The 13,542-nt window shown below is 39.3% G+C and overlaps 2 protein-coding genes across 3 annotated transcripts; both read left to right on the top strand.

Moving 5' to 3' along the window:
- Positions 1-486: 486 nt before the first annotated feature.
- Positions 487-4,416, top strand: LOC104455905 (probable LRR receptor-like serine/threonine-protein kinase At3g47570). 2 transcript variants are annotated; one of them, XM_039316336.1, is made up of 3 exons: positions 487-3,287; positions 3,443-3,813; positions 3,926-4,416. In XM_039316336.1, exons 1-2 carry the CDS (start codon positions 605-607, stop codon positions 3,805-3,807), a joined length of 3,048 nt encoding a protein of 1,015 aa, XP_039172270.1. In that variant the 5' UTR covers positions 487-604; the 3' UTR covers positions 3,808-3,813; positions 3,926-4,416. The 2 variants fall into 2 exon arrangements, with proteins under 2 accessions (XP_039172270.1, XP_039172269.1); XM_039316335.1 differs by having other exon boundaries at positions 488-3,287; positions 3,443-3,829.
- Positions 4,417-7,794: 3,378 nt separating this feature from the next.
- On the top strand, positions 7,795-10,441 carry LOC120295315 (probable LRR receptor-like serine/threonine-protein kinase At3g47570). The gene is made up of 3 exons (XM_039316338.1): positions 7,795-9,504; positions 9,660-10,046; positions 10,147-10,441. Exons 1-2 carry the CDS (start codon positions 8,625-8,627, stop codon positions 10,022-10,024), a joined length of 1,245 nt encoding a protein of 414 aa, XP_039172272.1. The 5' UTR covers positions 7,795-8,624; the 3' UTR covers positions 10,025-10,046; positions 10,147-10,441.
- The last annotated feature ends 3,101 nt before the right edge of the window (positions 10,442-13,542 follow it).

Below are 13,542 nucleotides of genomic sequence, written 5' to 3'. Positions count from 1 at the left end.
CTTATGACTATCCTAAAAAAAAATAAAAAATCTGCAGAATTTATTGTCTTTGTTGAAAGGGCACAAAGTAAAAACTGCCTAAGTATCGCACAATGGTCCAGGGCAGAGGAACCATCTTTGCATAATTGATGGATTTACTGGGAGCATTTCACACTATTCGCACACTTCTCTTATCTTTTACACATTCCAATTTCCCACAGATAATTTTCTCGTGTGTACCTTACGCCAACAATGGCGTGCTCCTTCCGTAATCATTTTCATTTGCTTGTTGTGGAAAATCAATTTGACTTTCATTAATTTTTTCTTTTATTCTGCCGTAGAGATAACGCTTACATCGATGTATACATCTTTCTTGCCTTTTTTTTTTTTTTTTTTTTTTTTTTTTTTTTTTAACGCAACACCAATTTTGCTGATTAATCATAAAGGTAATCAATAAATGACTTTTGAGACCAGAACAAGTAGGCTCTCTCCAAAATCCCGATACTCTATAAATCTCTTGGTAGTTGTTAATGAGATGGTTAAACCATGCCTAAATTACACATCACGTCTCTCATCCTTTATTAATCTCCCTGCTCAGCCCTTCGGTCCACTTCTGCTTTGAGTCATGCAACTCGTCGGCTTTAGTTTTGCAAACTCACAATTTCGTTGTTTCGTTTTTGCAATTGCCACTGCATCGTGCTTTGTACGAGTCTCCTCATCATCAAATGAAACCGACAAATCCGCATTGCTTGCATTCAAGGATGGGATAACCGAGGACCCCTTTGGGGTGCTTAGCTCCTGGAATAATACCGTCAACCTTTGCCAATGGTATGGCGTCACATGCAGTCGCCGGCACCCCAACAAAGTCACCACGTTGGCCCTGTATTCCCAGAAACTCTCAGGGTCTATCTCCCCTCATATCGGGAACCTTAGCTTCTTAAGGGTATTGTGGCTCTATAATAATAGCTTTTACCATGAAATTCCTCCGCAAATCGGGCGGTTGCACCGGTTACGCAACTTGTCGCTAGCCAATAATTCTCTCATGGGTGAAATCCCCAAGAACATATCAGGTTGCCTCGACCTCCTCCATGTCAGATTGTCTAGAAACCAATTGAGTGGAGAAGTGCCTCCAGAAATAGGTTCTATGGCAAAGCTTCGCTTTCTTTATGGATCAGCAAATAATCTAAGAGGAAGTATCCCTTCTTCAATTGGCAACTTATCATCATTGGAGGTTGTTTCCCTTAGCAAGAATTACTTAATCGGGAGTCTTCCTCGAGCTCTAGGCCAACTGACCAAACTATCGATACTTACTTTTCTACAGAACAGGTTGTCTGGTACAATTCCACCTTCCCTCTTCAATTTATCTTCATTGGAAAAATTTGAGGTAGGATATAATCAGATACATGGAAGTCTTCCCACTACAATAGGCTTTGGTCTCCCAAACTTACAATATTTCAGCATCGCCTCAAACCAATTTGTTGGCTCAATCCCCCCGTGGATACCTAATAATGCTACAAAGCTAACGATACTTCAACTTTCAAGCAACAAATTCTCAGGGAAAGTACCATCTTTTGAAAGTTTGCATAACGTTCAATGGTTGAACATTCAATTTAATCGCCTCGGAAGTGGGGGATCTGGTGACTTGAAATTCCTTTGCTCATTAACTAATATCACTAGCTTACTTTTCTTAAGTGTTGCTGGTAATAGATTCGGTGGGCTATTGTCGAGATGCATTGGTAATTTCTCCATTGCTATCGAACAATTATTTTTGGGAGGAAATCTTATCACCGGTGAGATTCCTAGAGAAATCAGCAATTTTGTGAACTTGGAGATCTTGACAATGGAAGAGAACAGTTTTTCAGGTGCTATCCCAATTGATTTGGGAAATCTTCAAAATCTGGTATTTCTGAGTCTCTCCTATAACAATCTATCTGGGGTAATTCCATCCTCTTTGCAGAAGATGAAGCGATTGATTAAATTACTACTTTCCAATAATCAGTTTCATGGACCCATACCTTCACATCTAGATAATTGTAGTCTAACATGGCTCAATCTTTCTAACAACAATCTCAGTGGTTCCATATTCCCGGCAGTTAAAACTCTCATTTCTTTAGATTTGTCTAACAACCATTTGAGTGGGGCCCTTCCGGTGGAAGTGGGGCAAATTGACCATTTAGATACTTTGAACATCTCAGGCAATATGTTTAGTGGTGAAATTCCAAGCACTCTAGGCGATTGTAATGCATTGGTAGTATTAGTAATGAAGGATAACCACTTCCAAGGATCCATTCCTCAATCAATTAGCTCATTAAGAAGTATTGAGGAATTGGATCTTTCGAATAACAATCTCTCGGGTGAGATTCCGAAGTTCTTAGCGGCATTCGATTTCCTGAAATATCTGAATTTATCCTATAACAATTTTGAAGGCACATTACCAACCGAAGGAGTCTTCAAGAATGCGAGTGCCACTTTTGTTGCTGGAAACAACAAGATATGTGGAGGAATCCCGGAATTTCAGCTACCTAAATGCGTCTCCAGACACTCCAAGAGCAAAGGAGTAGTTCATAAATTGAAACTCTTGCTCTCTATTATTTTTGGGCTTATAGGGGTGCTTCTTGTTCTCATTTTTGTGTATGTATGTTGGTTGAAGAAGAAGAAAGCACAAGAACCAACTTCAAGTTCCATAGTTGAAAGCTGGCAAAACTTATCTTATGGAACTCTTCTCAAAGCAACTAATGGTTTTTCTTCAGCTAATTTGATTGGTATTGGTAGTTTTGGATCCGTTTACAAGGGAATACTCCAGGAGAATGGGACTAATGTTGCCGTGAAGGTGCTTAATTTAATGCACCATGGCGCTCTCAAGAGCTTCAAAGCTGAGTGTGAGGCCCTAAAGTGTATCAAACACCGAAATCTTTTGAAGATACTAACAGTATGCTCAGGTATTGATTATAACGGAAATGAGTTTAAGGCTTTAGTCTTTGAGCTCATGGTCAATGGTAGCCTCAAAGAGTGGTTGCACCCATGTCCAATACCAGCTGATGTGGATGGGCCCTCAAAAATTTTGAATCTCATCCAAAGGATAAAGATTACCATCGACATTGCTTTTGCATTGGAATATCTTCATAACCAATGCCACAACACCATAGTTCATTGTGATCTAAAGCCAAGCAATGTGCTTTTAGATGCAGAGATGGTTGGACATGTTGGTGACTTTGGATTGGCAAAGTTCATCCTTGAATCCACTTCTTACACGAACACAAATATAAGCTCAGCTGGTTTGAGAGGAACAATTGGTTATGCTGCTCCAGGTATGTCCCCTTGTGTCCCTAGCTCCCTCAAATGAATAATTTGTTTATCACAAAATTGCTGATGCATCTTTTCACAAAACTATGGACTTCAAAATAAGATTGTGCACATGCTATTTTCTCATAACTCAACCATTTGTGGTTCTTGATAAGTGCAGAATATGGAATGGGAAGTGGGGTTTCCATTGAAGGGGATGTCTATAGTTATGGCATCCTCATGCTAGAGATGTTCACAGGAATTAGTCCGACAACTGAGATATTCAAAGAAAATTCGAACCTTCATAACTTTGTCAAGGAAGCTTTGCCTAAACGAGTCCTAGAGATTACCGATCCCATTCTAGTTCAAGAAGTAGAGAGCAGTGTCGGCCAAAGCAGAAAGAGTACAATCCAAAATTGTCTGCTGATGATCTACAAAATTGGGATCGCCTGCTCACTTGGAGTCCCAAGAGATCGAATGAGCATCACAGATGTAACAGCTCAACTACGTTCGATTAGGGACAGACTTCACGCAACTGGCTTATGAGGATAGGTGATATACTAAAGCAGTAAGTTTTTCTAGTACATCCTGCAAATCATGCCAAACTGAACCACTTATGCATTGACAAGCGCCTGACTTTACGCATTTTTTTTTTCATATCTAGATAAATTCAATTGTCTGGTAATGCGAAGATGGAGCCATGGAAGTAATAAAATCATCATGCAGAACCAAAGTGGCTTGGAAAAAGAGTGAAGCCATCCGATGAAACAAAGTGGCTTGGAACCACTATGGCATATGAGAACCTTTAGACTCGAATTCAATGACAATGTCTTCGTCCTTCCGGGAGGTAGAGAGACGTGGCAGAAGGTCTTCATCTCTGATGCAAATGTGGGATAACTGCTTCTCTAACGTGTTGTGAGGTTGGTGAATCGAGTTCTGATGTAGACTATGAATAGTTTAGACCGTGAAGAACATAGGTGTGTTTCATTATTCCTTTAAGACGAAAGTTGGCATGTGAGAGGAGAACGAAGTATTAGGAATGATGCTGTCATCCATACAGCTGTACTGTATATCCGGATTATTGAAAAGAAAAGGCTTACAGGCAAGCCAGTATATGTCTCTTAAAGTTGTCTGAACGATACATTTATCCTTTTCTATCTTTTATGCTAGTTAAATAGTTCAATTATCTATTAATACGAGCAGACATTATGCTGGTACATCCCGCACGATGTATGTCTAGGAAAAAAGACTACTACGTAAGTTTTTCTGGATACTTTCATCTACGATGCAAACTCGAGTCCTACATTACCTAAATCCTCTACTTGGGAGAGCAAATTATGTTATTGCATCATCTCACCAAGGGGGAATGACTTTCATTGGCAGAAATCTAGTTTTAATTGAAACATGCATCGCCAACACAAATAACTTGGAAGTAAAGGTAATAGTCATTATCAAATTTATGATGAAGACCAAATCATGATAATCAAGTTCATCAAATGGATCAAATGAACAAATTTCCTCTCATTAATAGGAATTTCAAGACATTTTAGTCCACTGCACGGACAAAATAGAAAAGTCGACTAATCGGATAGTACTCCTCACTCTGCCTTAGAGAATCGAAACACAGATGCATCGCAAGATAAAGTTGCTAAGTCTGAATTGTTTCTTTATAAAATAATCCCAACCACCATGATCAGCGATTGCCATCCCGTATAAAAGGAACTTCTTTTCTTTCTTCTAGTTGATATGAAAGATTTTAATATCTCTATTACACACGTGTATTGAAATCGTAGCTAATCGATGTTCACTGATCCTGTTCGTAGAGCCAAAAACAAACAACTTCAAAATAATTAGCGTCTTATTGCTATACCAATCTAGTTTAAATGCACACAATTTTGGACAAAATTAAACTATCGACATATATTCATAGTGATGGAAACCTTACACACGTGTTTGTTTTTTTATGAGGAGCAACTTGATGGTGTAAGTATTTGCTACTTTAAAAGAATGTTCGTTTGCTAAATTAAGCAGAAATCATGCGGTAATTCCTCTGAAAGAAGGATTTATGTTGGACTTTGTATTTCTAAACAAAATCGCGAGACAAAGATTTCTATATGACCACATTGATACAAGACAATTTGAGCCATTTCCCATACTTCCAGGGGTTTATTGCTTCTGTGCTGTCTATGTCGACAACTTTGACCGACACTTTTTTTTTTCCTTCCTTCTTTAGAACATACAAGAATAAAATAAAACAGCAAAATAGGGAGAATAGATATTATAAGTAAATGTGTATAATATATGTCCACATATAACATTCCCCACCCTACTGAATGTTGGAGAAGCTCGACGTTAGTGTGTGTGTGTGTGTGTTTTGGTACTTGACGGGTCTTGCAAGTTGAATGTTCTAATCCCGCAGACAAACGGAACATTTTCTTCCAGAGTTTTGTTGGCCGCTAGTTTCTGTCTGCCACAATGTGCTCTTATTCCACAAGGAGTAGACCGTGCAAAGCACGGGAAGCATCCATGACCCAGAAATCTGGATTTAGACGTTGACCGAAAAGTCATGAAAATCGAATGCATCTGCTCGGTGGGTGCGGGAAGTCGCACTTCCAAATAATTGCTCCCGAGTAAAACTCTCTCGATGCGGATGGATCCGCTGGGTAGGTGTGGGAAAGTACTCCTGTGCCCTTTTACTTTTATTAAAAAAGTATTTTTTTTAGTAGTTTAGTAGCTTTTGTGGAACAAGCACAATGAGTAGCAATTTATACATGGTTATGGATCATCAAGAATTTCAGTGTAGAATACAGATTGTCTAGAGATTTGTTAACTAACAAAAAGCATCAAGGCTTCATCAATCAAAGAAATTTGATTATATGTGATCAAAATTGGAACTGCAGCTCATTAACGAAAAAGCCATTTATGGGAGGTAGATAACATCTATATGTAACGTAATTTTCACTTCGATGTGCCAGAAATGTGCACATTTATTATGACGCATTATACTTTATCCAATCTATCGTTCCTTGGTCATCTTTAATATTAAGTCGACCACAAAGAAAGTTTTTTGTGTGCTTTTTAGAATAGGGGCAGGACTCTTTATGCAACCGCGGCATACTCCTGTAATATTCTTCATTTGCTTAGTGTGGAAACTCAATTTCCTTAAGTTTTCATATGCTGGTGTGGGAAGTGAATTCTACCGTAGAGAGAACGCTAAGAGAGGCACTCTCCAAAATCCTCACCTCTATAAATCTCTTGTCAATGAGGTGGCCAAACCACACCTGAATTACTCATCCCTTCTTAGTCTCCTTTCTCAATCTCCCTGATCATCAGTTCAGTCCACTTCGGCTTTGAGTCATGCAAATCGTGGGCTTTAGTTCTGTAAAGTCACAATTTCGTCGCTTCATATTTGCAACTGCTTTTGCATTGTGCTTTGTACGAGTCTCCTCTACATCACAAAAAATCTCTTGTCAAAACCACACCTGAATTACTCATCCCTTCTTACTCTCCTTTCTCAATCTCCCTGATCATCAGTTCAGTCCACTTCTGCTTTGAGTCATGCAAATCGTGGGCTTTAGTTCTGTAAAGTCACAATTTCGTCGCTTCATATATGCAACTGCATTTGCATTGTGCTTTGTACGAGTCTCCTCTACATCAAATGAAACCGACAAATCTGCATTGCTAGCATTCAAGGCTAGGATAACTGAGGACCCTCTCGGGGTGCTAAGCACTTGGAACAACACGGTCAACATCTGCCAATGGTACGGTGTTACATGCAGTCGCCGGCACCACAACAGAGTCACCATGTTGGACTTGAATTCCCAAAAAATCTCTGGGTCTATCTCCCCTCAGATTGGCAATCTCAGCTTTTTAAATAAATTGTCTCCCTATAATAATAGCTTTTGCCAGGAAATCCCTCCTCAAATTGGGCAGCTGCACCGTCTTCGTCGCTTACTACTATGCAATAATTCGTTGTCTGGCGAAATTCCGAAGAACATATCAGGTTGCTTTGACCTCCGTCAATTCTTGTTGTTTCGCAACCAATTGAGTGGAAAAGTTCCTCCAGAGATAGGCTCATTAGTGAAGCTTCGGGATCTTGATTTAACGGAGAACTATCTAATGGGAAGCATCCCTTCTTCCATTGGGAACTTATCATTGTTGGAGGATCTTAGTCTTCGAGAAAATTACTTAGGCGGGAGTTTTCCTCAGTTTTCAGGCCAACTGACCAAACTTAGACGACTTTCTTTGGGAGGAAATAGATTGTCAGGTGCTGTTCCGCCTTGCCTCTACAATATATCTTCATTGGTAGCAATTGACATTGCATTTAACCAAATACACGGAAGTCTTCCCACTACAATAGGCTTTGGTCTCCCAAACTTGGAATATTTCAGCATCCACGCTAACCGGTTTGTTGGATCAATCCCTCCATCGATACCTAATAATGCCACCAAACTAAATGTACTCCATCTTTCAGGCAACAAATTATCGGGGCACGTACCTTCTTTTGAAAGGTTGCATAACCTCCAATCGATGACCATTGACGATAACCACCTTGGGGACGGGGTATCTGGTGATTTGAGCTTCCTTTGCTCATTAACCAATAGCACTAGCTTAACCATCTTTAGTATGTTAGATAACAGACTTGGGGGCCTATTGCCAGAATGCATTGGTAATTTATCCAGAACTGTCACATTTTTGGGATTGGGCATAAATCCTATTGTTGGTGAGATTCCTAGATCAATCGGCAATCTTGTGAACTTGGAGGTCTTGTGGATGCGAAAAAACATTCTTTCAGGTGCTATCCCATTTGATATGGGAAATCTTCAAAATCTAACATATTTAGCTCTCTCCAATAATAATCTATCAGGGGTGATTCCATCCTCTTTGCAAAAGATGAACAAATTGATTAGATTATATCTTGATGGGAATCACTTTCACGGGCATATTCCTTTACATCTAAATAAGTGTCATAGTATGATGGAGCTCGATTTTTCTGACAACAATCTTAGTGGCTCTATATTCCCAGTGGTTAAAACTCTCATCTATTTGAACTTGTCTCACAACCATCTGAATGGGGCCCTTCCTGCTGAAGTTGGACAAATTGACCATTTGGTTACTTTGGACATTTCAGGCAATATGATCGGTGCTGAAATTCCGAGCACTCTAGGCGATTGTGTTGGACTATTTCAATTAGTAATGAGGAATAACCACTTCCAAGGATCCATTCCTCAATCATTTAGCTCATTAAGAAGCATTGAGGAGGTGGATCTTTCCAATAACAATCTTTCAGGTGAGATTCCGAAGTTCTTAGAGGCACTTCCTTTTTGAAATATCTGAATCTATCCTATAACAATTTTGAAGGCATGCTACCAATTGAAGGAGTCTTCATGAATGTGAGTGCCACTTTTATTGTTGGAAACAACAAGATCTGTGGAGGAATCCTAGAATTTCGGCTATCTAAATGCGTCTCCAGACACTCAAAGAGCAAAGGAGTAGTTCATAAATTGAAACTCTTGCTCTCTATTATTTTTGGGCTTATAGGGGTGGTTCTGGTTCTCATTTTTGTGTATGTATGTTGGCTAAAGAAGAAGAGAGCACAAGAACCAACTTCAAGTTCAATAGCTGAAAGCTGGCAAAACTTATCTTATGGAACTCTTTTCAAAGCAACTAATGGTTTTTCTTCAGCTAATTTGATTGGTGTTGGTAGTTTTGGATCCGTTTACAGGGGAATACTGCAGGAGAATGGGACTAATGTTGCTGTGAAGGTGCTTAATTTAACGCACCATGGTGCTCTCAAGAGCTTCAAAGCCGAGTGTGAGGCCCTAAATTGTATCAAACACCGAAATCTTTTGAAGATAGTAACGGTATGCTCAGGTATTGATTATAACGGAAATGACTTTAAGGCTTTAATCTATGAGTTCATGGTCAATGGTAGCCTCGAAGAGTGGTTGCACCCATGTCCAATACCAGCTGATGCGGATGGGCCCTCAAAATTTTTGAATCTCATTCAAAGGATAAAGATTACCATCGACATTGCTTTTGCATTGGAATATCTTCATAACCAATGCCACAACACCATAGTTCATTGTGATCTAAAGCCAAGCAATGTGCTTTTAGATGCAGAAATGGTTGGACATGTTGGTGACTTTGGATTGGCAAAGTTCATCCTTGAATCCACTTCTTACACGAACACAAATATAAGCTCAGCTGGTTTGAGAGGGACAATTGGTTATGCTGCTCCAGGTATGTCCCCTTGTGTCCCTAGCTCCCTCAAATGAAGAATTTGTTTATCACAAAATTGCTGATGCATCTTTTTACAAAACTTTGGACTTCAAAATGAGATTGTGCACATGCTATTTTTTCATAACTCAACCATTTGTGGTTCTTGATAAGTGCAGAATATGGAATGGGAAGTGGGGTTTCTATTGAAGGGGACGTCTATAGTTATGGCATCCTCTTGCTAGAGATGTTCACAGGAATGAATCCGACAATTGAGATATTCAAAGAAAATTTCAACCTTCATAATTTTGTCGAGAAAGCTTTGCCTAAACGAGTCCTAGAGATTACCGATCCCATTCTAGTTCAAGAAGTAGAGAGAAATGCAGGCCAAAGCAGAAAGAGTACAATCCAAAATTGTTTGCTAATGATCTACAAAATTGGGATTGCCTGCTCAGTTGGAGTCCCAAGAGATCGAATGAGCATCACAGATGCAACAGCTCAACTATGTTCGATTAGGGACAGACTTTACGCAGCTGGCTTATGAGGATAGGAGTTATACTAAAGCAGTAAGTTTTTTTAGTACATCTTGCAAATCATGCCAAACTGAACCAGTTACGCATTGACAAGCACCTGATATTACGCATTTTTTTCTTTTTTCATATCTAGATAAACTCAATTGTCTGATAATGCGAAGATGGAGCCATGGAAGTAATAAAATCATCATGCAGAACCAAAGTGGCTTGGAAAAATAGTGAAGCCATCCGATGAACCAAAGTGGCTTCGAACCACTATGGCATATGGGAACCTTTAGTTGACTCGAATTCAATGACAATGTCTTCGTCCTCCGGGAGGTAGGGAGACGTGGCAGAAGGTCTTCATCTCTGATGCAAATGTGGGACAACTGCTTCTCTAATGTGTTGTGAGGTTGGTGAATCGAGTTCTGATGTAGACTATGAATAGTTAAGACGAAAGTTGGCATGTGAGAGGAGAACGAAGTATTAGGAATGATGCTGTCATCCATACAGCTGAACCGTATATCCGGATTATTGAAAAGAAAAGGCTTACAGGCAAGCCAGTATATGTCTCTTAAAATTGTCTGAACGATGCGTTTATCCTTTTCTATCTTTTATGCTAGTTAAATAGTTCAATTATCTATTAATACGAGTAGACATTATGCTGGCACATCCCACGCGATGTATGTCTAGAAAAAAAGACTACTACGTGAGTTTTTCTGGATACTTTCATGTACGATGCAAACTCGAGTCCTACATTACCTAAATCCTCCACTTGGGAGAGCAAATTATGTTATTGCATCATCTCACCAAGCGGGAATGACTTTCATTGGCAGAAATCTAGTTTTAAGTGAAACATGCATCGCCAACACAAATAACTTGGAAGTAAAGGTAATAGTCATTATCAAATTTATGATGAAGACCAAATCATGATAATCAAGTTCATCAAATGGATCAAATGAACAAATTTCCTCTCATTAATAGGAATTTCAAGACATTTTAGTCCACTGCACGGACAAAATAGAAAAAGTCGACTAATCGGATAGTACTCCTCACTCTGCCTTAGAGAATCGAAACACAGATGCATCGCAAGATAAAGTTGCTAAGTGTGAATTGTTTCTTTATAATATAATCCCGAACACCATTATCAGCGATCATTATCATCGTATAAAAGGAACTTCTTTTCTTTCTTCTAGTTGATATGAAAGATTTTAATATCTCTATTACGCACGTGTATTGAAATCGCAGCTAATCGATGTTCACTGATCCTGTTCGTAGAGCCAAAAACAAACAACTCCAAAATAATTAGCGTCTTATTGCTATACCAATCTGTTGAGTAGGTCACTCCCAATTGGAGAGGCCAATGCAATTATGTATATCTGCAGTAGAATATGTATAGTAGTGAGTGTGTAAAAGAAAAAGAAAAAAAAAGGGAGAAAAAGAAAAAGAAAGAAAGAAAAATATATCAAAAGAGATGGGGAGATAAATCAACGTGATTTCCATAGCTAGAAAATCAAGGGAGATTGGAAAAGAAATCAAAGTGATATTCTCATATATACAAAATCACAAGAGATTAGGAGATAAATCTACGTGATTTTGTATCGTATAATTCCTCTTTGGGATTGTATTTGCTCCTATGAATAGGAGTCCTCCTTAGCGGAGAAGAGGTTACACAAAAGCAAGAATATCAGAGCAGCGTAGCGGAAGAAACAGTTTTGTTCTTCCAAGAAAGAGAGTTATCTTTGAGTGAGTTATCCAGTTTGTGAGAGGTTCAGATCCACAAATTGAAGACAGAAAGAGATCCACCTTTGGACTACAGTCCCATGGTTTTTCCCTTCACCTTGGAGGGTTTTCCACGTTAAAATTCTGGTGTTATTTATTATTCATCTTTACTGCTTTTAATTAGTATTTTATCCTATTTAATTTTCACAGAAATAGTAGCGGGAAAAATTTTCTGGGCGTTCTCCACAAATATTTTCCCAACAAGTGGTATCAGAGCTTGGTTGCTCTATTTATTGTTTTTCTGTGCAGAATTAAATGGAGGAAAATTTTGGCAACGTGATAAAATTGACTGCATTCAATTATGCAATCTGGAAACCAAAGATGGAGGATTTGCTATACATTAAAGATCTTTGGAGGCCAATTGTGATACCGACAGAGGTACCAGTACGAGCGTTCGAGGAGTAAGATCCTGTAGCGGAAGCCAAATTGGCATCATCTTCTAGTGGCAAACCAACGACAATGTCTGATGGCGAATGGATGGTGCTCAATCGGAAGTGTGCCGCTCAAATCCGACAATGGATTGATAAGAGTATTTTTCAAAATTTTGCTAATGAACATGATGCCGGTGTTCTTTGGCAAAAATTAGAGAAGATGTACGCAAGAACAACGGCACAAAATAAAGCAAATCACATGCGGTGGCTCGTGAATCTGAAATACAAAGATGGGAGTAGTGTCTCGGAACACATGAGCGAGTTCCAAGGTATAGTAGACCAACTCAATTCTATGAAGATGACATTAGATGATGAATTGCAGGCATTACTGCTACTTAACTCTTTGCCAAATAGTTGGGACACACTTGTTGTGTTAGTCAGCAACTCGGCTCCTGATGGCAAGCTTACCATGGACGTGGTAAAAGATAGAATGTTGAATGAAGAATCCCGGTGAAAAGAGAGTGGAGTCAACCCTGCGTCTGAGGCTCTTGTCATTAATCGACAAGAAAATCAAGAACAGAGAGGGAGAAGCAAAAGCCGAAACTTCTGGAATCAGCAACGAGGAAGGTCCCAATCCAACTTCAGACGAGACAAGAAGTGCCATCATTGTGGTAAACTAGGACACTTCATCCGAGAATGCAGAAAGCTAAAGGTGGAAAAATCAAAAAGTCATAACGTCAACAAAGCTAACGAGAACCAGACGAATGACACTGCAAATATTGTGGATGAGGATATCATTATTCAAAGTGATGATTCCATTAATCTTGCATCCCAAGATTCGACATGGGTAGTTGATTCTGGCGCATCCTACCATGTCACGGCTCGTCAAGATCTTTTTACTTCTTACACCACTGGTGTTTTTGGACTCGTAAAGATGGGAAACAAAGGTACGTCCAAAATTATTGGTATGGGTAATATTTATTTGGAGACTAATGTTGGATGTAGGCTACTACTCAAAGATGTGAGACATGTTCCGGACATACGCCATAATCTTATATCTGCCGGCAAGCTTGATGACGAAGGCTACATCAATTTCTTTAGTGATGGAAAATGGAAGCTCAGCAAAGGTAATTTGGCGATAGCCAAAGGAGAAAAGACTAACTCTCTCTATATCACACAATTCAAGCCGTGTAGAGGAGAGGTGAATGTAACCGGAAAAGGAGTCACCACCGAGTTATGGCATAAGCGACTCGGACACATGAGTGAGAAAGGACTTAAGATTCTCACTAGAAAGCAACTTCTACCCGGAATAAAAGGTACACCGTTGAATACTTGTGTCGACTGCATTATGGGAAAACAACATAGAGTAGCATTTCACAATTCCCCACCATCTAGAA

The sequence above is a fragment of the Eucalyptus grandis genome, chromosome 7, assembly GCF_016545825.1.
Source record: "Eucalyptus grandis isolate ANBG69807.140 chromosome 7, ASM1654582v1, whole genome shotgun sequence".
NCBI lineage: Eukaryota > Viridiplantae > Streptophyta > Magnoliopsida > Myrtales > Myrtaceae > Eucalyptus > Eucalyptus grandis.
Note: the sequence above shows the minus strand (reverse complement) of the source record. Positions and strands in the feature narration are given on the sequence as shown.

Bases quoted from the DNA above. Each gene is read 5' to 3' on its own strand.
- LOC120295315 (XM_039316338.1), top strand. From the start codon at position 8,625: ATGCTACCAATTGAAGGAGTCTTCATGAATGTGAGTGCCACTTTTATT. The intron at 9,505-9,659 runs GTATGTCCCCTT...TGATAAGTGCAG, and splicing joins AATTGGTTATGCTGCTCCAG to AATATGGAATGGGAAGTGGG.
- LOC104455905 (XM_039316336.1), top strand. From the start codon at position 605: ATGCAACTCGTCGGCTTTAGTTTTGCAAACTCACAATTTCGTTGTTTC. The intron at 3,288-3,442 runs GTATGTCCCCTT...TGATAAGTGCAG, and splicing joins AATTGGTTATGCTGCTCCAG to AATATGGAATGGGAAGTGGG.